A 24497-nucleotide genomic window follows, 5' to 3' on the forward strand; every position below is an offset into this window, starting at 1 on the left:
TGTGTAATAAAGCTTATTACAAGATCTCAGAATACCTAGAGGATAGACCTGCTTGGGATTAAGTTCTTTCGTGTAATTTTTTTGGAAACATCTCATGCGATTCAGTATTTTTTATTTTTAAGAATATAATGAATTGTTCGCGGTTTAAGTATGACATATTCTTTAACTGCCTGTGCCTACAGCGGCGTTGTATGATGGGTCGGGTATTCTCCTGCGACATGGTTGAGGAGGCCAATGCGTTATACTCATGAACGGATGCTGCTTGTGTGGGTTGGTTACGCTTAATATATCCAAGTACCAATAATATTAATAGTACATTGGAAAATTGCATATCATAAAATTTCATGATTCCTGAGAGGATTGTGGCCACACTCTAATCTATGCTCCCAAATAAATAGTAACAAAATGGGTACTATCTTCATTAGCTGTTTAATATATATGTCAAATAAAATTTACTTTAAACTGAAGACCTTCAATCTCACAGTATTGTAGTGTTTCTTGGTAGTTAGTAGTAAGAACGATTATATTTGCTTCTTTTACGGAGTTTTTACAGGGGGTAATTGTCAAACAACTTATATTTTTAAATCATTTATTTCCTACCCCAAATTTTTACGTCGAGACATGAGAGAAGGGTGCAAAGATTGCAACCCTTTGTAACGTTTGCTGCTTACACGCGGTAGAGAAACAGGATAGGCAGAGATGTTCCCACAATTTCTGTCTACATCTAAATCCAGCCTAGCATCGACAGCAGATAATACGAGGGGTTTTAAGAGCTCTTTAGTCGCTGGATCTAGAAGAAAGCTGATCTCTTGTTGGTGGTTAGCGACCTCTTCCAAATTCGACGAAACATCACCAAACAGAGTCGCCACTGTGCCTAGTTTGAGTAGGATTTTCGTCTCTTGTTTTTCTGATGGTTTGTTAAATATTTTGGAGATAACCAAGTTGCATAGCAGCGGTGATTCGTTATTATCACCGCATAACACCTGAATTAATGAGGTGACCTGTAAAATTGGGTTAAACATTTTTTTTATACAACGGAATCTCGAGACCAGTAAACCGCGCGCGATATACACAGTAAATACTAGAAAGAACTTTAAATTATAAAGCGCTTATTCTAAATTGAAGAAGAAGCTTAACTAATCTGCGTTTGACACTAGTTTGCGGTAATTGTCTTCCTAACATTTACTGCAAAATAGTGTCTCTTTCCGGCAGTATAGCTGAGCGTCACGAGTTCACGCCTGACACTGCTAATTAGTTGAGGAAACTAGACCTAGAAATTTGATCCATGCAGCATAATAAGCCATACGCAATGATGATGGTAATAAATTTCATAATGTCCAATGATTCACTGGCTATAACTCAGAGGCTATAATGTCCTGCACACTAGCTGACCGTGCGGTCCGCATCACTGGTTCCAAAGACAATTTGACCGCAAGATAACTTCGTCTTTCTTACACTTTTATCTTATTAATAAATTGACAGTTGACAATCCATTATTCATTTTAATATATTGTTTGATACGTACATGTTGTGTTTGTTGTGCGGACAAGTCCATGATATGGCGTATGCTGTCAGCCGTTTCCTTGGGATCATTCCAGGCATTTGTCAAACCTTCCTCAACAAGAGTCATATAATCTTGATCGTACTTCACTGGGTCAACGCTTCAATGAAAGATTTTATTAGTAAGATAGTATGATTTTAGAATTATGTAGTTACCAATGCCTTCGCGGACTTTCACCATTAGTTGAAGATACTGTTAACATTTCATTGATTAGTTCAGCAATGTAAGAGGTAGTATCGTAGTAACTGTATGTAACAAAATATTCATAGTTCCTTGTCACCATTTTGTGTGCATAGAGCAAAAACTTGACAGTCTGTGTGGCATCTGGGGGGATCTTTTTCTAAAGTGAAAATAGTAAAATTATTAACTAACTTTGCACAAAATTACTTATTTTTGTTTTGGTATGCTATTGACAGCGTTTAGATAGTATATTTTAAATCAGTTGTAACTAACAAGAAATAATTAAAAATGTAATCTTACGTGCAAGATTCAGCGATAGCGTTTATCATGTGGTGAATGACTCCTAAGAGCACGACGTAATGACGATTAGGGTCACCAAGCTGTGGTATCTGAACAAAGTTGCTGCAAAATACAAAACACGGTTTATTCTGACAACAATTTAAAATAAAGTAAGGTCACGTGGCCCTATTCCGTCTACGTATATTTGTCTTTTTGCAATTATGAACGTTCTAATCGAAGGACAGCTTCGATAGCCCCACAGGTAAGAGAGTCAATAAACTTTTAACTAAGCATAGCCTTGCGAATTTTTTATAAGTAAGATTTTTATAAGTAAGTGTGTCGGGAACAGTATAATTCAAATTACGATTGGTATTATTGCTGTTTATGGAGAGTCTTGTCTTACCATCAAGCGAGCGGCTTCATTTTTATAAAAAAACTACGATACATTATTTTCTTAGACCATCTGCAGGGGACGCAACAACAAAATCTTTAACTTTCAATATTACTACTACATATAAAGTGCAACATATTTAATGATTTTTATGTTTACGCAAATGTTAGACATTAAAATAAAACTATATTTCGGATTTTATCGCGGTTTTAATATTTTAGTTTTCTCCCGAGGTTTCGAAGAGTTTGCCTTAAGGCGATACCTCAAGGTCCATTTTCATACATTTTGTTTCGGCTTTAATCTGGGTAACTAAACAAGTATTGGCAAGTAAAGAATTTAAATTCACGTCTAGTTAGTGATTAGTTCTCGCAGTTTAAAGAAAAACGTAAAAATAATTAATAATCATGGATATTTCGGCCTTTAAAATTTAATATGACGAAATTTTAAAGGCAGAAATATCCATGATTATTAATTATTTTTACATTTTTCTTTCAACTGCGAGAACTAATCACTAACTAGACGTGAATTTAAATTCTTTACTTGCCAATACTTGTTTAGTTACCCAGATTAAAGCCGAAACAAAATGTATGAAAATGGACCTTGAGGTATCGCCTTAAGTAAGTTTAATTTGAATGCGGCTACTACATGGTTTTGTGTCGTTATGAACACACACATAAATCTTAAAAACTTATCTGTTACGCGCACACTACAACAGTTTTATAAATTAGTGCATGAGCATTTGATCTTATACTTTGGCAGTAAGGAAAGTCAGTCATCCTGTAACATTTTCTATGGTTTTGTTCTTTAACATAGGCTACTGGTAGTTAGGTCTCTCATATCTGAGAGTCCGCCAAGGTAAATACCAACCAGTGGCGAAGGGTGAAAATTTTCAAAAGGTAACCCGAGGAAATGTTTTTTTCTACAGTTAACATGTAATACGCTGTTCACAATAAATTAAAATCAGTAAAATATCATAATACATAATAATTTCCTTCTATCATAAACGTTATTTCTAAACTCTAAATTTTACAAATAATCACATATTTCGAACATAGGTACTTATCTAAAAGAGCCCAACAAAAAATCAATAACCCTCACTATACATAAACACTAATTATACATTTTAAATTATTAAAAAATTTCGCGCCAAAGGCCCAACATTAAACCGCAAATTCTCGGGTTACCCTGAAGTACACATACACGCACGCACACATGTATTTTTACGTCACTTCCAAAAGATTAGACAAAGACACCGCGCTGCGTGTGAAAGAGACAACAATATCGCGAGGAAAGCTATGCGCGGCCGGGTTCACTTCGAACACTATAAGGCGCGAGCACTGCGCGCGAGTTACGATTTAACGAATTGATAATAATATGAACTATGTACCGTAATCGTTAAAGTATTGATTTAATGAAATAAGTAGGTATAAGATGACTTGTTTGAATATACTATTATTATTCTAGTTATATAGTTGTTTTTCATTTATTATTTTAAGTTAATTTACAAAAGGTAACCCGGTAGGAATCGGCTTATATGGACGCTTCGCCACTGATACCAACGTAATGTCTATTTCTGCCACCAAGGAGCAGTGTGTAGTCACTGTTGTTTCCTGTTTTGTAGAATATTGTAGCCTGTGTAACTACTAGACATAAGACTTAACATCTTATGTCTCAGGATGGCGAGCGCAGTGGAACACTGAACAATACTTTGTAATTCATGGTGTTGGTGTTTCTATTGTTTATGGTCATACTGCTTACCAGGCGAACGGCAAGCTCGTCTCGTCATTCAAAGCAAAATAAACCTTACCGCAATACTCACATGTGTTGTTCTATCAATTTTCGGACTTGTTCTACCTTCTGTAATGTTTCGTAGTACGGGATGACGACATCACTTTGCTCAGCCAGCCTGGATATGAGTGCTTCATTCCCACCAGTGGACCTTAAGTGGGGGTGGTTAGCGAGTTGGCGCATGGAAACGAATGCCCCATGACTCATAGCCGCCAAACACAACAGTATGGTTGCCTTCAACATGGTGCCTGGAATGAGGGAAGTTAGTAACTATACATTTTTTATTTTCTTTATTTATAAAATTATCGACGCTTGGCACTTATACCTAAACGACAGATATACCGAAAATGTGTTATAGAAGTTTTGAATTACCAGATTTACTATAATTGATCTAGGTTTTGTAGGTTTAGGACAATTTTAATATCATTAGACTATATTTTTATAACGTTAATAGTGTAATTGTAATTCATTATTCTTATTAAAATGTACAATTAAAATCGCTGTACTCAAAAGTTTACTGATTGTCGCTTAAATATGATTGGCTTACAAGCGTCGTTATTATAAACCAGCACTTGCCTGCGGCTTCGCCCACATAAAAAACTTATTCCGGAATATTATTCCGGGATAAAAAGTAGCCTATAGGATTCAGAAGAAATGTAGCTTCCTACCAGTGAAAATATTTCCAAATCGGTTAAGAAGTTCTCGAGATTTTGTTTTTTTTTAGAATACACATTTTTTATTCAGAAATAATGTGTTTGAAATTCTTACCTTGCTACCCTCGGAATGATGCGTAATAGGAAATGCGAATATTCAATTTATATTCAATTGTATTTAGTCATGGTATGTCAATTTTGGTTACAAGCAGAGGTCGCAAACATTTTAAGATTAGAATTATGATAATGCAGTAAAATTATACAATATTGAAAGCTCAAAGAATATAAGAGAACAAAAACAACGTTAAACTAAACTGTATAGGGGAGATAAGCCCAAAACGGGTAAGCTAAGGATAGACGAAAAGAAAAGCAGGTTCTAAATGTATTTCGAACTTTTATTTTAACTGTCACAGTTTCATACTTAAATAACTTTAAAAAAACAGCCTCAAATTAAAAAAAATATCTTCATTTTTAACAAAAAATATCATAAAACTAAAACATTAACAAAACCCGTTTTGCCCTGGAGGGGTGCCTAAAACGGGTAAGGCTTTTGGGCAAAACGGGTAATAGGAACAAAAATGAGATAAAATCTACTTAACCTTCTAATCATAACATAAAATAACAGTTTTGCTTTTATAATAATCATCACAGTCTTTTCGAATCAGACTCAGTCATAATTTATATTATTGACACATGTCACAATAGTACGGACCTCTGTCGGAGTATGAAGTTGCCTTGTTCAAGAATATCGAAGAATCTTTTAACTTGAGGTCTGTTAAAGACTCTCTCTCGCACGCGCAATCGCTGTTGGTTCTGGCTTGCGGAGGGTGATCTTAGGATGTCGCGCCTTGAAACCCATGTACCAGTCATCGCCTGCTACGTTTGCCTTAAATGGATGATTTATTTAATTTGTTTCGGCATATCGATAAACTAATTCCAAGAATTCTGTTTTCGTCAGTCCAAAAAATAAATTATCCATTTGTGGAATATATTCGACCAACTGTAACTATTGATCCGCGTTGAAAACTGGTACAAATCTTCCAAGGATTTTCCTCGCTATCCCTTCTTTATATGTCTCTGCCGTGTTGACAAATTAATACATAGCAGCTGCATTGACAGATGTTTTTTTAGATTCTTCCATTGCAAGTGCAATTGTTTTCTCGTCCCATGATGCGTTGGTAGTTTTTCTTTTGTACTTATTAACCATCTATACTTATAATAAATCTGTAGAGAGGTCAATTCTGTACATGAAATATATTTCCAAAATAATAACTATCAGGGGGTGATTAGGGATCGATACTGATGCCAAAAATGCGATTAGTAAAATTTTTGTCTGTCTATCTGTCTGTCTGTCTGTCTGTCTGTCTGTATAACCGTTATAGAAACAAAAACTACTCGACGGATTTTAACGAAACTTGGTACAATTATTTTTCATACTCCTGTGCTGGTTATAGTATACTTTTCATCACGCTACAATTAATAGGAGCAGAGCAGTGAAGGGAAATGTTGGGAAAACGGGAGAAGTTACTGCATTTTTAAGCTTCCGTCGCGTGTGCAACCTTAATGGTTAAAGCTACGCAGAAATCATGTATGACGAAAATGTTCTCCTTAAAATTATGTAAAAATATCCCACGACAGCATATGTCTATCTTTTATGGTTGACTCACAATAACACGTGTAACTCCCGATAGCTTAGCAGTTCGAAGCTTTCTCATTATATTTGTCTACTCTTACGTTTATAACACTCTCAGTCATCCCCAATTAAAAAAGTTAACATTATTAAATATTTCATAAAAAGAATCATAGAAATCGGTATAGAAACACCAAAGTTATACATGAAATACGCTAATAATAAGCCATCACGCGTGAATACTGAATCATGCTATAAGCTTCCTTCGATTTCACCAGGATCCCATCATCAGACCCTGACCGGACAATCGGACCACCTGCATACCACCATACATTAAAAAACATCCCGACAAATTGAGCACCTCCTCCATTTTTGAAGTCCGAAATCCACGCGGGCGAAGCTGCGAGCGGAAGTTAGTTTACAAAATAAGGAAAAGTAATATTATTCAAAAGTTATATTTCAAAAATCTATCAGGGCAAATCGGGTATGGGCAAATCGGGTACCCGTTTTACCCATACCCGATTTGCCTAAAGGCACAATTTCATTTCGTACATTCATAACCACAAAACCAAAGCAACGGGTTAGAAATTACTTCACTGATATAAAGCTTCAAATACAACAAAATAATATCACCAATCTAGTAATCACGTCCAGCAAACCAAAATCGACTAATCAGAAATCAAAATTCATTAATATTTTTATTAAAAACAGTAAAAATCTTTGATTATAAATTACCTTGCAGCCGCGTAGTCCATGCGTACAAAGACACTGCCTGTGATTGGACGATACCTGCACCATCCTTCGGCATGCACAATTTGAAACTAATGCGAAAGACGCGAAATTTAGAACACTTACCCGTTTTGGGCGGGCTACCCGTTTTGGGCTTACCTCCCCTACGGGTTTAAAAAGTATGTTGCGCAGTGCGCCAACCCTTTTATTGAGTGTCCTACTTAGAATTTATTTCAAAGTAATCTACTGAACAATATCGTTGCTGTTTTGTATAAATATCCTTACATATTATTTTTTTTAACTGTATTCCACAATATCTAGGAGTAATCCAATGATTGCAAACCTCTGCAATTTTCTGGTCCATTAACACAATCATTTATAATATTATATTACAAGTATGTTTTACGGTAATTTAAAAATCAATTGAATGTATTTATATGCTTCAATAGTTTACATAATGCCAGTTATTGTAAAATTTTTATGATATTGTAATATTTGCTATGCTATTAGATATCCTCAGTAATATGATTTAAGGGTTTTTGATTCCTATTAAGGCATACGCACACCGTGATGGAATGGCAAAGGACTTAAAATTTACCAAAGGACATTCAAACTTATCTAGTGAGAGTACGACATAAATTCTAATGATAGAAATTGGTTCCGTGGCATTGAAAGGGATTTTTTGCCACGGCATTGGAGAGTGCGCCAAGGGACCCTGCGACGGGTTGCCGCATCGCACTGCGGTATGCAACGGCCAGCCGAAGAACAGGAAACAACACACTCTTAATAAATTAATAACCTATTTCAAAATTGTTAATTTGTGGCAGTCGTCGGAAAACTAATTTTTTGTTTGCTACCTTTTTGTTTGAAGTTGCTATAAAGTTGAGCTTATTAAAAATACCGATTTTATTTTATATCCACATCACCGCATATCCCATGGTATTTTCTTATCCGTTCTGCAGCAGCTAATATCATCTCTTTGAACATCCATTTTCTCGATCAAGTATGCTACTTCTTCGAAGTTCTTCACCAATGGTAAGAATCTTGGTTGAGCCGCTTGGTGTCTCCTCAACGCTAGGTATGGTCGAGGGTAAACTCTGCGTACTTTGTCGCGGACTTTTATTTAGAACTATTTAAGACAAACAATCCTACGGTACATCATGTTTGTCTATCTCCAACGATTTAGGCAGCGTACGCCAAGATAGCATTTTTTCCGACTTACTTGATATGTATCGTTATATTATGACCAAATTACATAAAATCTTTATAAATTGTAGCCCATGTGTTATTCTGTTGTATAACCAATATTACTGTAAAGTTTCATCCAAATCCGTTCAGTAGTATTTTGGTGAAAGAGGAACAAACAAACATACATAAATCTATACATCTATCCTCAAAAACTTTCGCATTTATAAGATTAGTAGGATATATCGACATCAATAACTACTGACCTGACCTTAGTTTAAAGGCAATGTCTAAAATCTGGCTGATAGGCTGGGCTTTCCGGCGGTCATCGGTTGTGCATTTATTTTTAGTTCGCCAGAGATGTACGTCAGGCAGGCGGTTGGTCGCGAAAACTAAGGTAAATCGTTCTTCAACATGCGTAGACATGTTTGTTGGACCCGATATTGAAGTAGGATGCCTAGTCATTGTACTGTCTGCAAAGTTCTTGGATATGAATACTATAGAGGTTCGTGGACACTTCTAAATCGCATAATGATACTATAAAATTGATCGTAGAAAATGTGTTTTTTTTTTACATATTCTGTAAAAAATTCTTGTCACATGCTATAAAAATTAAGAGTATCAACAATAAAATCACACCAAAAACATCATCTTCCACAAGCTTTTAATGTTTCTCAGCCCAAGATGATGCATAGCATGGTTCCTTATCAAAGAAAGTCAAGAGTTCTACTAAAAAAAAAATCAAATCTCTAAGAGCATACACGCCACCAAGTAAATAGTCGATTTCATCGTGATTTTTTGCCACGGTTATGAGATCTGCATCAAATAATTTTTCAGCTACCAGACCAGCATTCAATATAATCGCAATTTGCCTTGTGTATCTCCGAGGATCACCATGCACGGCTTGGATAATCAGTTGACTGCAAACTTCATTCGGCGTGGCTTCAGGACAAAGAGTTTCGAACAGTTCTTGAATCTGAAAAGAAAACATTGTATACTTTAGTTTTAAATTAGATTTTGTTGCATGTTAATATAAAGTTCATAAACATTTTTACTCGTCTACTAGTATTTGGTCTGTAACCATATATTGAAGAATTTGGACAGTTAGACTAAATATGTTCAGGAGAACGAACGCTGTGGTGTTCCATACAGTTCTATATAGTTTAAAATTCTTGTAATGAATGCTGTTTATACTTATGGCGCTATATGGCGAGAGATCTTATCTCGTGAACAAAAAAATATGAAATGCAATGACACCTCTCGTGTATGGTTGTTGAACGATTCAATGGCAGTTGCTGCGACTGAGACGACATTGTCTACGTCAGTAAGGGCTATCGCAATGTTTTCAGGCAAAGATTCTATATATACGCGGTCATAGTTTGATCTGGAAAAAAATAATACTATGTAAGTATACATTCTATCTGAATTTCGCTTTTCATGGTTATGAATATAAACCTTAAAAACGAAATTCACATTTTAATTATTATATTAATTTGTAACAGTATTAGTTATACATTTCAATATAATCATCAGGAATTTATATTTTTTTTACTTATTATGACGAATCGATTTCGGAAGTAAGGAGGTATCCCATGGACATATTTTTTGAGGTTGTTTTTTGATTTTGGATTGAAATAATAAACACGAGGTCTTCTGCTGTAGTTGTAATTGTTGTTGAATGATGAGAGATGATTACCTAGTGTTGCCCAAATGCAAGAACAAGACGAGACTTAGCCAGTCTTGGTCTTGGTCTTGCGCCAATACACCTGATCTTGGTCTTGGTCTTGGTTTTGCGCTCCCAGTCTTGGTCTTGGTCTTGGTCTTGCAGCAAGAGTCTTGCAAGTCTTGCAATTACCTATTAGTCTATTACTATTTATTAAAGTTTACTTTAAATCTTAGAAAAACGTATTAGAATTGGAACATTGTGAGCTTGAATTAACATAGCCATAGTAAAGATCAAGCAGATTAATAAATAACTGAAGATTTGATAAGAAATTCGTAAAATCAACTGACCTATATGTCGTTTTCCATGGAAGTAACTGTTTCTTAATAAACATTTATGATTTATAAGCTTACATTTGCTAAAACATGTAAAAAAACAAATTAATTACAATAACTTGACAGTATTTTAAAGAACAATAGAGACTGTATTTTAAGAATAATTGAGTGGGATTTAAGTGGGAAATCCCAACGTTGAAATATATTGAGTTGAAATTAATGTTGAAATATATATTGCTAATAGTTCCGCTTGAATAAATCTAACTAAGATAAACGAAAAAACAGAAACAAATATTAAACATTTAACCGCAATATTAGTAATATCATCTAGTTGATTCGATGTACATCAAATAAAGCGACGAATGTAATATTCCCGCTTGGACCAGTGGTAACGTGAACGACTGATGATCAAGAGGACCCGAGTTCGAGCCCAACTGACGACAAGGATGCATTCAACCAATAGTTCACTTTCTAATCGAAATATAAAGTTATAGTACCATCAGAGTCCGTAATTCAAAATTATTTTTGATTTTTTGAAATTTTAGATTTTTTATAAATTTAGATTGGGATCTGATGGGGATTTCCCAATTGGGCCCCATTTGGGATTTTCCCAATGGGGGCCCATTTGGGATTTCCCAATGGGGGCCCAAGAGGGTTTTGCGTGACATCCCAAAGTGGGCCCCAAGAGGGAAGCCCAAGAGGGGCCCCATTGGTCGCACTTTTAAATTTCTAGTCGGGCTATCCTTACCATTTTATCCCAATCATAATACTACTTGCGTGATCAGTATAATGTATTCATTTTCATTCTAAGCACTCTGAAACTTATTTATTCTTTGGAACACCTGTAGGTACTCTTAAAATTCGAAATTATTTTGCATGAGTATACCTACGCCCTATGGCGGCAATCAAATAGTGTCAAATGTTATGATGCCGGCGTGGCGGCAACGATTGTTTTAGATTTCAAAAGAAGCCGCCGGCGCGTGTATCATAACCATGTACTTCCGAAAAGCGGCAAATTTCTTTGAGAAGTAAGTACAAAACCTTTGATGCCGCATTATCAAAGTGCCGATGGTTAAAACATAGCTATGCATGCACTCAGTTTGATTTTAATAGATAGTTTTTTATTCGCTATGTTTATGGTATTAGTCGTAATGCGCATAGGTCCAGTTTTTCATATTCTTTGATACAGAATTTTGCGTCTCATAGAATTCCTAAGCGTACCTACCTATACACCGAACTGTTACACCTAACTACTCAGTGAAATAGCGCTAAGTCCTAGCTGCAAGACGCAAGAGTCTTGCAGGCTATGTCTTGTTCTTGCTCAAGTCTTGCACGGTCAGTCTTGGTCTTGGTCTTGCTAAAAATACGCGGTCTTGTTCTTGGTCTTGGTCTTGCAAAAACGCAAGAACAAGACCAAGACTGCAAGACCAAGACTGAATTTGGGCAACACTATGATTACCCCTCGGCAGTCGACACAATTATGCCGGCCTGTTGGAACCGGATATACACAGGCTGTTCCCGGACCGCGTCACACTTACGTGGGGCGGATTTAACACCTTGTGTATGGTGGTCGCTACCCGGGCGGATATAAAATATATACTACCACCATTCGCTGATGGTGATAGAATTATGGTCCGCTGTCTATTAATACAGTAGTTTTTGGTGATGATTCATTTAAATGCAAATGACAAGGTAAAAACCACACTTACCTGCAATTTTTGTGCTAGTGAAGTAGCAACTAGAGCTATGTGGGTTATCAGAACGGCGTAGTGTCTTCTAGAGTCGGTGATGTTAGGAATATTACCAGCCATAGATCTGAAAATACAGATTTTATACGTCTATACAGGGTCATTTAGACACAGCGTTACTAAATGAAACGAAATACTTAATTATAATTTTTTTAACCACATAGTTACTTGAACCATAGATGTAAAACAAAAGGGTAAGTTAAAATAAAAAGTAATTTTAATTTTATAAGCTTAATACCATTAGTATTATTCTAAGAGAATCAGTCACAGCAGCAACATCACACTTACAGTCAGAAATACACACGCACACGCGATATGAAAATATTCGTTATTCACGAATGTTTTTTGGCACTATGTTAGCAGAGGTAAAGACGAATATGTGGTTTCATTTATTCAAGCAATGTCAAACTGAGCACTGTAGCCCTGAAGACGAAGAAAATTATATGGAAAATTAAGTTTAAATTATTACTGTTAATAAAGAAGTAAATAGAATAATTCATCAATGAATACCAAACAGAAAAAATAATCAAAGTAGTCACTTGTAAGTGCAGTGTAACTTGCAAGAGATTATAATTAACATCTTTTACTTATTACACATAGGTTTTGTGGTCTCACAGGACAATAATTTAGCTTTGTACAAAAGGTAACTAAAGTTATATTTACATTATTTGATCTTCCAGTTGTTTTAAACCTTCCTTCGTGTTGTCTGCGAAATCCGCGTACGGAAAACTAGCGTGCGCAACAGCGAGGAGCGTCAAAATGAATATTCCACGAATCATTTTGGCCTACAAAAATTATAAGTCCAAATTTCAATATTGTTATAAGTTATAATCGTAGACGTAAATCCAATGTTAGTTTTTGATTGGATAGAATGGATAACGAGCAATTTGCGGTGAGCTAAGTGATCGACTAAGTTACAAAAAAATCATGGATGCAGCCGGTCTCAGAAAGATTATCTGGATCTTCGGATCTCACTCACCAAATGTCACAGCAAACAGTAAATAAAAGTTTATTTTCTGTGAGTCAGTGGTAGTTACTCCCATGGCCTAGTTTGTCCATTCATGCTGTCTACAGAGTTTCCAGACATGTATGTATATGTCTACAGGGTGGTCTTACTACATTCCAGCCCTAAATGCATTGTGGGTGATTATGGACGGCGAATTTTTGTTGCATAAAATATGGTAATTTAATTTAAAATGTTTTCGTTTTATAATATTTTATATTAAGTTGATTTAAATAACAATAAATGGTTGATGACTCACCGGTGGTTCATTATACTTCAAAGTGAGCTCCACCAACTCAACTCCAAAGGCACCCTTGGATTTCCATACAATTTTCAATTAGTTACAAACGCTTGATAATGATAAGAATTCGCAGAGGTTATTACGTACTAGTTTTCGTCTTTTTCTTATTTTAAGCAACTGGCTTCTGTACGATATTTCAACCAAAATTGATTTTAGTTTTTAAACAATTTTAAAATCCTTATCTAAGAGTCGTCATTGATTAGCATAATGACTAATCATAAGTTTCCAAATTCGGTTAAAAAAAAATCTCTCGATTTTTTTATATTAGTTTCGTTAGCATTTGGAAAGACTACATCTCAACCTTGACTTAACTAGTGCATATCTCAGTTACGTGTGATTCTGGGAAGATGACAAACATGCTTACAGGTCATTGAGGCTGCGTCGCGTCGTTGCGACCAATAGCTATGCTCGTGGGCATTTTCTGTATGTAAACGTGGTCGTAATCCATGCTGAAACCAAAGCCGTATGTCAGCTAATAAGTACCTTCATAGTTTATTCCTACACAAATATGATTTTACTGGATGCCTAGTTCATGTCAGAGAGGTACATGTTGGAAAAAATAAGCCATATCTAATATGCAGCTACTCCGCAAATATTAAAATGTGTTTTGTTCACTATTTTATTCTCTATATTCACTGGATACGTACATATTTATATTATACGCGTTTCGTTCGCGATACCATTCACGATTAGTTGCACTCATTAAAGTTGCAATTATATTTTATTTATGAATATTACGTCATACGTGTTCGTTTTAACTGTTCGTGTCAACTTGTGCCTTAATCATTGTTAAAACTTCAAAACGTCTGTACGTGTTAACATTAATTCAATCATATTTTTTTTCTCCGTGAAGTTAATTTATCAATCACAAAAGTGTATAGGCGATTTGATGTTTTGCATTTATTCAACTTATGTCGCTAACCGTACATTTAAGACTCCGCGTAGGCGTTTTCAACTTTTTATCAACAATCATAGAAGATCTAACTAACATACCTAAACCCAGTATAACGTTGGTTCTCGATAACCAGAATTTGCATGACGTCTTAAATATACTTCATTTATTGTTAATATATATACACAAAAAATTACACAAACTACTTACACAGATAATACTATAACCTTATTGCCTCCTTGTTTAACGGCAATGTCTATAATTTTGCCTGACAGGCTGGGCTTTCCGGCGGTCATCAGTTGTGAGTTTCTTTTAAAACCCTGCAGAGGATATGTGCGTCAGGTAGGCGGTCAGTCGTAAAAACTGAGGTAAACCGTTCTTCAACATGGGCAATCATGTTTGTTGGACCCGATATTGAAGTACGATGCCTAGTACTGTCTGCAATATTCTTAGATATGAATACTAATAGAGCTTCGTGAACGCTTCTAAACGGCATAACGTACTACGAAATTGATCGTAGATAATGTGACACTATAAGTATGAAAATATCAAAGGTAAAATTACAATAAAAACATCATCTTCCACAAGCTTTTAATTTTTCATAAACCATAATTACGCATTACGTGGTCTCCTGAGAATTAATAAAAAGAAGTCTTCCAAGCTTAAAACCAAATCCGTGAGAGCATCCATGTTGGAAAGTAAATAGTCCATTTCATCGTGATGTTTGGCGACTGTTATGAAGTCTGCTTTAAGTAATTCTACAGCTACCGTGCCAGCAACGAACGTCATTTCAGCTTGCATTTCGTATTTTGAAGGGTCATCTTTCACAGCTTGATCAATCAGTTGACTGCAATCTTTATTCGGCGTGCCTTCAGGACAAACAGTTTCGAACAGTTCTTGAATCTGAACAAAAACATTGTATATGTAAAAATTTTAAATTAGATTCTGTTGTACGTTGATATAACTTTCATATTTTTTTTACTTGAGTACTATCTGGTCGGCAACCTTATTTGAAGAATAAACTAATGCAATGGCTGGAAATTAAGGCTAAAGGTGATTCAGGACAATGAGCACTATAGTGTCGCATACAGTACTTTATAATTTAAAGTTCTTGTAATGAATACTGTTTAGGAGTATATTTATGGCGCTATATGGCGAGAGGTCTTATCTCGTAAACATAAAAATATGCAATGCAATCATATCTCTCGTGTATCGAAGTCGAGCAATTCAATGGCAGTTTTTGTGTCTGAGATGACATCTTCTACCTCAGTAATTCCCATCGCGATGCTTTCGGGCAAAGTTCTTACATAAATGCGCTCATAGTTTGGACTGGAAAAAATACTCTGTGTAAGTACCATCAAGACATTAGGAAAATGTATGGTACGCATGTTATCTATACGAATATTAAGTGGAAAAGTTTGTTTGTTAGAACGCGCTAATCTCACGAACGACTAAACTAATTGTAAAAAATTATCGCTAATAGGAAGCTATATTGCTGCTGAGTGCTGTAGGCTTTTTATTCCTAGAAGGTTTTGTCACACTGAAACTGTTACACTTAATATATAAAAGCATAATGTAAATATTATGTAGATTAACGAGTGGTTGTCTTTCGTGATAGTGATAGAATTATGCTCTCATCAGCCATATAACTGTCCACTGCTGAACATAGGCCTTCTCTAAACCGCGCCACGTTGCTCCGTCCTACGCTCTCCTCATCCAGCGTCCACCGGCAATCCTGCGAATGTCGTCGGCCCAGCTGGTCGGAGGTCGTCCTACGCTACGCTTACCGAGACGCGGTCTCCACTCTAGGACTCGTCTGCTCCAGCAGCCATCGGTCCTACGACAGATATGGCTAGTCCATTGCCACTTCAGCAGAATTATGCTCGCCTGTCTATTTATTTCTTAATCTTTGGTGATGCAAGCAACATTTTAAACCAATCGAGAACATAAACACCACACTTACCCGCCGTCGGCCGCCATTGAAGCAGCAACTAGAGCTATATGAGTCAACAGAACGGCGTAGTGTCTTCTAGAATCGGTGATGTTTGGAATATTACCAGCCATAGATCTGAAATATAGATTTTATAAGTGTATACAAGTTCATTTAGTTAATGCGTTACTAAATACTTATCTGCTTGAAAATAACAAGTTACTCGACCCACGGATGTGAAACAAAAAGCGAAATTCCAAACAAAATAAATATCAAGAAAAGTAATTTTAGCTTTACAAGATCTAAAACTATTAGTATTATTCTAAGAGAATTAATCATAACAGCAACATCACACTTACAACCAGAAAAACACGCATACGACATATTCGAACAAAACTACATAATTATTAAAAAATCAGAAAAATAACCGGATTTATAGTGAAAATATTCGTAGTAGAAGTAAAGACGAGTATGTGGTTTCATTTATTCAGAATGAGCCCTGTATCAATCTGAAGACGAAGAAAATTTTGTTGAAATTAAAGTTTAAACTACTCTTAATAAAGAAGTAAATAGAATGATTTATTTTGATAGCCCATCAATAAATGCCAAAAAGGAAAAGTTATCAAAGTTGTAAGTACAGTGTAACTTGCAGGGGAGTGTAATTAACATCTTTTACTTATTGCATATTAATTTTACTGTCTCACGCGACAAAAAAATTATCATTGTATAAAACAAAAGATAACAAAAGTTATATTTACAGTATTTGATCTTCCAGTTGTTTCACAGCATCGTCGATTTTGTCTGCGAAATCTGCGTACGGCACTTGAGCATACGCAAAAGCGAAGAGGGATAAAACGAATATTCCACCAATCATTTTGGCCTACAAAAATGATTATATGTTCAAATTACACTATTATCATGAGTTATATTCGTTATCGTCAATCCAATGTTAGTCATTTTTGGTAGAATAGAATGGCAACCGGCTAATTTGTGGTGAGCTAAGTTATCGCTTAAGATCAAAACCATTCACACTATTAAATAATGATGAATTCCGCCGAACTTAAAAGGTAGACTGAGTAAACGGGTATTCGAAAACCTTACGCCCCAAACGTCACAGTAAGCGTCACCAATCGTTCATTTTCTGAGAGACAGTGGTAGTTATTCCTTTAGCCGAGCACGTCCATTCATGGTGTCTACAGAGTCTTTCAGACACTTATATATTTTATACATATTATGTTCATAGCGTGGTCCTACTATATTCCAGCCCCAATTGCATTGTGAATGATTGTCACATAAAATAACGAAATTTACTTTAAACATTTTTCGTTTAAGTAATATTTTATATTTAGATGATTGAAATAACAATAAATGGTTGATAACTCACCGGTGGTTCACTAAAGTATACTTCAAAGTGAGCTTCTATATAGGCACCCATGGATTTCCATACAATTTATAATTAGTTACAAACGCTTGATAATGATAAAAATTTGCAGAGGTAATTATGAACTACTTTACGTTTTTTTCTAATTTAAATCAATTGGCTTCTTAACGACATTTCAGTCAAATTTATTTTAGGTTTTAATCAACTATAAAATATTTATTTAAGAACTGCCATTCGTTTGTATAATTAGTTATTTTACAAACATTCTCGCGCTACGACTCGTTCGTTGCATATTACTGGCTCGTGCATGAATTCTCGTTTCTAACCCATCCTAACCTAACCTTTTTTTAACAGATCTAATTATTTTATCATCATTATATTGAGTTCTAAGAGTGGCAGAATCAAATGGTCAAGCATTTAATATCACAATAATTGGCCCTTACATATGAAATTGGCGTTTTGAATGGGAGGAATGAAAGACGCCAAAGAAAAAACTAATCAGAAAAAAACAAATTAATAACTGTTTTCGAAACTCAAATGTACCAGTTAAATGTTTTTATAAATTTGAGTTTAGAATTCTTAACCAAACGATCAAAGTGGCCGGTGCGACAAAACGCCAATTTCATATGTAAGAATCGAATATAATACTATATTGACAGTCAATATTTACTTAAATTTTTTTTGACACTGAGCGTCAAGACATAATTTAAGCTCGGGGGCTTGAAATTGAGCATTAAAAATTTTTTTTAAAAAATTAATAGGGTGTTACTCCATTTTGTATTTTACCATTTGTATATGTTAATATAGAAATGGTAAAATACAAAAAATGCGCAAGTGTTTATACTTATTACTAGTTTTTGTTAGCAGTTCCCCCGCTGATAACCCTCGTTCCCGGATTATGAAGTAGCTTATATCACTCAGGCATAATGTAACTTCCATTTAGTTAAAAATTTCCAAATATGGTAAAAAAAAAACAATATATAATTAGCTTAGTTGCACTTGAAGAGACAATATCTCATCAGCTATGACATAACTAGTGCATATCTCGGTCACATGTGATTTTGCGAAGACGACAAACCTCCGTGTAGTTTCCTGAAGCAATTCTTGTGCGCTTGGTCTCCACACCAAATGCACGCCCATGCATGGGGGCACATTTGTCGCGACCCTAGGCACACAGTTCAGTGTGTATACTTCATAGTTGCTAAATACACATCTCAATGTATACGCCTCAGCCTATAAGGGTTCGCGGACATTTCTCCTCCCTCTCCCTTCCAACTATCCTGAGATGGCTCCTTCTCCTTCCTCTTCTCTTCCTTCATTTATCCCCTCCCTTCTTTCTCCTAGGCCTTGAGACCGGATAGCCGTGGGTCGCCAGCGTGTCGTCCGCTGGCACCCTCGGTGATAACGGTAGGGCCTACCAACTCCTTACAGGGACTGCCGTGGTTGCTAAGCCGGGCGATCGCTTGTACACCGTTCGTAGGGCACCCCCGGTAATAACCACAAGAGATTTTCAAAAAAAACATCCTTGTAGTGGTGATTTGTACACAATTTTAATAGTAAATTTGTGTTGTGTAATATAGGCATTCTACTAATTTCCGCTAAACTGGTTAATCAAAATAAACTGAAACATAAACTTCTATTGCTTTTATGCCCACTTTATTTTATACATCATCCAACTTATATAGTTACGCAACAAGTTTAAACACCAAAGGTTGTTCAAACTCTCAATTAATAATGCTACTTCTTCATAACGATCTACAACTACATACATTAGCATCAAGCAAGACCTGAGCAATTTCATCAGCGGAGAGCAGCATGTCTTCCTCCCGAAACCAAAGTTTGCCGCAATCAACTAATAAGTTTGTTCACATCACAAAATGAATTGATTTTTATAATACATTAGTTTCATAATCTGATTTTAATGGATGCCTTCGGAGCGTTGATGTGAGACAGGTACTTGGTGGTAAAAATAAAACCAAATCGAATATGTAGCAATACTTTGCAATTACTATATATAGTATATACGATTCACGATTAGTTGTACTCATTAAAGTCGCAATTATATTTTATTTATGAATATTACGTCATTCGTGTTCGTTTTGGCTGTTGTGCTTGTGCGTTAATTATTGTTAAAACTTCAAATCGTCTGTACGTGTTAACATTAATTAAAACATATTTTTTCTGAGTGAAGTCAAGTCATCACTTTTATTTTCTGTTTGTGAAAAGAAAAAAAATGGTAAGAACGCAAAAGTGTATAGGCGATTTGAAGTTTTGGATTTATTCAGCTACTTATGTCGCTGACTGTACATTTAAGACTCCGCGTAGACGTTTTTAATTTTTTCATCAACTATCATAGTAGATCTAACTAACATACCTATATCCAGTATAATGTTGTTTCTCGATAACCAGCATTTGCATGATGACTTAAATATACTACACTTATTGTTAATATATATCTACATCAATAATTACACAAATAACATAGATAATACTATAACGTCATTGCTTCCATGGTTTAACGGCAATGTCTAAAATCTAGCCTGACAGGCTGGGCTTTCCAATGGTCATTATATGTGTATTTCTTTTAAAACCCTCCAGAGGAGATGTGCGTCAGGCAGGCGGTCGGTCCGAAAAACTAAGGTTAACCGTTCTTCGTTGTTGGATCCTATATTGAAGTAGGATGCCTAGTAATTGTACCGTTCTTGGATTCTGAATACTACAGAGCTTCGTGGACACTTCTAAATGGCTTAATAAAATTAGTATGAAAATTTATCGTAAATAATGTATTTTTTATTAGATATTCTGTTTAAAATTGCGTGCGCTTTAATATCAAGACCATGAAGGGTAAAATTACAATAAAAACATCATCTTCCAAAGCTTTTAATGTTTCACAAACAAAAATTACCGACAATGCGGTTTTCCATTAATAAATCTCAAGAGTTCTACCAAAAATCCAATAAAATTTGAAAAACTATTCACGCCGCCAACTAAATACTCGATTTCATCGTGATGTTTTGCCACGGTTATGAAGTCTGCGTCAAATAATTTTTCAGCTACTGCACCAGCAATGATCACAATTGCAATTTGCCTTTGGTATCTTGGAGAGTCACCATTTATGGTTTGATAAATCAGTTGACTGCAAACTACATTCGGCGTGGCTTTAGGGCAAAGAGTTTCGAACAGATCTTGAATCTGAAAAGAAAACATTGTATATGTTAACAGAGGCGGCCTTTGGGGGAGGCGAACCGGGCAACCTCCCGGGGCCCGCTCTTACAGAGGCCTCGCACGGTGCCTCACAGGACCTTTTTTTTACGTTCTTACCGACGAAACTGTTAATACAGGGGAAAGTTTTTTACTCTGCCCGGGGCCTCGCGTCTGTTTCTTTTTGCTTTAGCCTGGGCTCTCGTGGCGTTTAGGGCCGCCACTGTATGTTTAGTTAAATTAGATTTTGTTGCTTGTTGATACAAGGTTCATAAACATTTTTACTCGTCTACTATCTGGTCTATTACTATATATTGAAGAATTTGAAGGTAATGTATTTGCTGGGCAATTAGACTAGTGTTCCGGAGAACGAACGCTGTGGTGTTCCATACAAATCTATATAATTTCAAGTCCTTGTGCGTTTATATCTATGGCGCTATATGGCGAGAGATCTTATTTCGTAAACAAAAAAAAAAATGAAATGCAATCATACCTCACGTGTATGATTGTTGAAGAATTCAATGGCAGATGATGTGACTGAGATGATATAGTCTACGTCACTTAGGGCTATCGCTATGTTTTCAGGCAAAGATTCTATATATACGTGTTCATAGGATGAGCTGGAAAAAAATATTCTGTGTAAGTATAATACTATCAAGACTAGAAAAATGCCTGGTACATGTGTTTTCTATACTAATATTATAAAGTAGAAAAACGTGTGAATTTGTTTGAACGCGCTAATCTCAGAAACTACTAAAGCGATTTTGTTTTTTTTCTCTAATAGGAAGCTATATTATTCTTGAGTGCTATAAGATTTTTATTCCGGGACAAGGCTTACAATAATAAAAGAATATTATTATTAATTTAAATATTATTATGTAAATTAACGATATTAAAGTTAAGATTGTTGTAACTCGTGAAGTTTTTTTTTATTTAAGGGCACATCAAAATGACCCCTCTGGTAAGTGGAGTGTGTCCAATAGAAATGTCGACTGACGAGATATGATTACCTCTCGGCAGTCAACACAATAATGCTAGCCTGTTGGAACCGGATATACACAGGCTGATCCTGGAACGTGACACACTTACGTGGACCACTATGACGGGTTTTAACACCTTGTGTACGGTGGTCGCTACCCGGGCGGATATAAAATATATACTACCACCATTCGCTGATGGTGATAGAATTATGGTCCCCTGCCTATTAATATCGTAGTTTTTGATGTCCCATTTAAATACAAATGACAATGTAGAAACCACACTCACCCGCAGTTTTCTGCTATTGAAGCGGCAACTAGAGCTATGTGAGTCACCAGAACGGCGTAGTGTCTTCTAGAATCGGTGATGTTAGGAATATTACCAGCCATAGATCTGAAAATATTGATTTTATAAATGTGTACAGGATCATTTAGACAATGCGCTGCTAAATGAAACCAAATACTTCTTGAAGACAACACTACAATAAGTTACTTGAAATGTAGATGTGAAAGGAAAAGGTTAACTTCGAATAAAATAAATATCAATAAAAAGTAATTTTGATTATTCAAGCCCTAATACCATTAGTATTATTATAATAGAATTAGCAACAGCAGTAACATCACACTTACAGTCAGAAATACACGCACTCGCCATCTTCGAATTAAACTACATAATTATTAAAAAAATCAGAAAAATACAACCGGGATTTTTTGTGAAAATATTCGTTGTTCATGAATGATTTTGGCACTATGTTAGCAGAGGTAAAGATGAGTATGTGGTGTCATTTATTCAAGCAATGTCAAACTGAACACTGTATAAATCTGAAGGGGTTGTATATGTTGTGGATCTTAAAGTTTAAATTATTGTTAATAAAGAAGTAAATAGAATAATTTATTTTGATAACGCATTAATGACTATACCGAGCAGGATTAAGTTATCAAAGTAATCGCTTGTAAGTACAGTCTAACTTACAGAGTGTAATTAACATCTTTTACTTATTGAACATACATTTTATTGTCTCACAGGATAATAATTTAGCTTTGTACAAAAGGTAACTAAAGTTATATTTACAGTATTTGATCTTCCAGTTGTTTTAAACCTTCCTTAATGTTGTCTGCGGAATCCTTGTACGGAAAGAGCGCGTGCGCAACAACGAGGAGCGTCAAAATTAATATTCCACGAATCATTTTGACCTACAAAAATTATAAGTCCAAATTTCAATATTATTATAAGTTAACATCGTAGACGTAAATCCAATGTTAGTTTTTAATTATAGAATGGATAACGAGCAATTTTTGGTGCGCTAAGTGATCGCCTAAGTTAAAAGAAATCATGGATGCTGCCGTTCTTAGAAAGATTAACTGGGTCTTCGGGTCTCACTCCCCAAATGGCACAGCAAACAGTAAATAAAAGTTTTTTTTCTGTGGGTTTACGCCCTTGGGTAAGCTTGTTCCGTGTCCAAATATAGACAATCTACCGCAATGCATTTGGAACTGGAATATAGTAGGATTACCCGGTGGTAATCCTACTATATTCCAGTTCCAAATGCATTGTGGGTGCTTATTGACGGCGACTTGTTATTATATCATCATCATCATCATTTCAGCCAGGAATCATCCACTGTTGGACATAGGCCTCCCCCATTGACCGCACATAGGGACCGGTTCTGGGCCGCCCTCATCCATCGGATTCTGGCGTGTTATTACATAAAATATGGTAATTTACTTTAAAATGTTTTCGTTTTAATATTTTATATTAACTTAATTTAAATAACATTAAATGGTTAATGACTCACCGGTGGTTCACTAAAGTATACTTGAATGTGAGCTCTTATATAGGCACCCTTGAATTTTCATACAATTTACGATTAGTTACAAACGCTTGATAAAGATAACAATTCGCAATGGTTATTACTGACTAGTTTTCGTTTTTCTTCTAACTTCAATCAATTGGCTTCTTCACAGCGTTTCGTTCGAAAATGATTTAAGGTTTTAACAATTATAAAATCTTTATTTAAAAACCGTCATTGATTTGTAAAATTAGTCATTTTACAAACATTCACGCGGTACATGTTCGTTTTTTTACTCGGCTCGCGCATGAATTATCTTTTCTAACCCATCATAACCTAACCTTATTTAGACAAAATCAACAAATTCATCATCATTGTAATGAGTCCTAGGAGTGGCAGAATCAAATAGTCTAGCATTAAATACTATAAGATTATTACATCGACCGTCAAAAGTGACTTAAAAAAAATTGCAATTAAATGTTAGCGGACAATTTGGGCTTGAAATTTTGAACTGTTTCTTTTACAATATATAGATAAGCATTAAGGCAATATTTTAGAACAATTATGAGGTTAACATGTGCAATCGGTAAAATACAAAACATGCGCAAGTGTATTCTACTTGTTATGAGTTTTTGCTAGCAGTTCCCTCGCTGATAGCTCCCGTTCCCGGAATAAGAAGTAGCCTATATCACTCAGGGATAACTTCCACTTAGTTAAAAATTTCCAGATACGATATATTTTTTTACATTAATATAGTTGGTATCGGAAGAGATGATATCCCCTCAGCCATGACATAACTAGTGCATATCTCAGTCATGTGATTTTGGGAAGATAACAAACATCCTTGTTATAGTTATTTGTACATCAATTTTTATAATAA

General features: G+C 35.4%; 3 protein-coding genes and 1 long non-coding RNA gene across 6 annotated transcripts; all 4 read right to left on the minus strand.

Annotated features, from left to right (window-relative positions):
* Positions 1–575: 575 nt before the first annotated feature.
* LOC115443349 lies at positions 576–4474 on the minus strand. The gene is made up of 4 exons (XM_030168720.2): positions 4231–4474; positions 2042–2143; positions 1526–1661; positions 576–1001 (listed from the first exon to the last, which is right to left on the minus strand). Exons 1-4 carry the CDS (start codon positions 4440–4442, stop codon positions 597–599), a joined length of 855 nt encoding a protein of 284 aa, XP_030024580.2. The 5' UTR covers positions 4443–4474; the 3' UTR covers positions 576–596.
* A 4091-nt stretch (positions 4475–8565) lies between these two features.
* LOC119190916 lies at positions 8566–14052 on the minus strand. The gene is made up of 6 exons (XR_005113272.1): positions 13811–14052; positions 13405–13458; positions 12806–12927; positions 12104–12209; positions 9654–9780; positions 8566–9372 (listed from the first exon to the last, which is right to left on the minus strand). It is a non-coding gene; the product is annotated as an uncharacterized LOC119190916 (long non-coding RNA).
* An 860-nt stretch (positions 14053–14912) lies between these two features.
* Positions 14913–17813, minus strand: LOC115443320. 2 transcript variants are annotated; one of them, XM_037444286.1, is made up of 4 exons: positions 17653–17813; positions 17027–17148; positions 16302–16406; positions 14913–15207 (listed from the first exon to the last, which is right to left on the minus strand). In XM_037444286.1, the coding sequence occupies exons 1-4, from the start codon at positions 17701–17703 to the stop codon at positions 15195–15197; spliced, it is 291 nt and encodes a 96-aa protein (XP_037300183.1). In that variant the 5' UTR covers positions 17704–17813; the 3' UTR covers positions 14913–15194. The 2 variants fall into 2 exon arrangements, with proteins under 2 accessions (XP_037300183.1, XP_030024536.1); XM_030168676.2 differs by having other exon boundaries at positions 14913–15241; positions 17653–17748.
* Positions 17814–20418: 2605 nt separating this feature from the next.
* LOC115443347 lies at positions 20419–24463 on the minus strand. Of its 2 annotated transcripts, XM_030168717.2 has the most exons (5): positions 23624–24463; positions 22900–23021; positions 22117–22221; positions 21344–21470; positions 20453–20841 (listed from the first exon to the last, which is right to left on the minus strand). In XM_030168717.2, exons 2-5 carry the CDS (start codon positions 23013–23015, stop codon positions 20551–20553), a joined length of 639 nt encoding a protein of 212 aa, XP_030024577.2. In that variant the 5' UTR covers positions 23016–23021; positions 23624–24463; the 3' UTR covers positions 20453–20550. The 2 variants fall into 2 exon arrangements, with proteins under 2 accessions (XP_030024579.2, XP_030024577.2); XM_030168719.2 differs by lacking the exons at positions 21344–21470; positions 23624–24463 and having other exon boundaries at positions 20419–20841; positions 22900–23324.
* Between the last annotated feature and the right edge of the window lie 34 nt (positions 24464–24497).

The sequence above is a fragment of the Manduca sexta genome, chromosome 28 (assembly GCF_014839805.1).
Source record: "Manduca sexta isolate Smith_Timp_Sample1 chromosome 28, JHU_Msex_v1.0, whole genome shotgun sequence".
Taxonomy (NCBI): Eukaryota; Metazoa; Arthropoda; class Insecta; order Lepidoptera; family Sphingidae; genus Manduca; species Manduca sexta.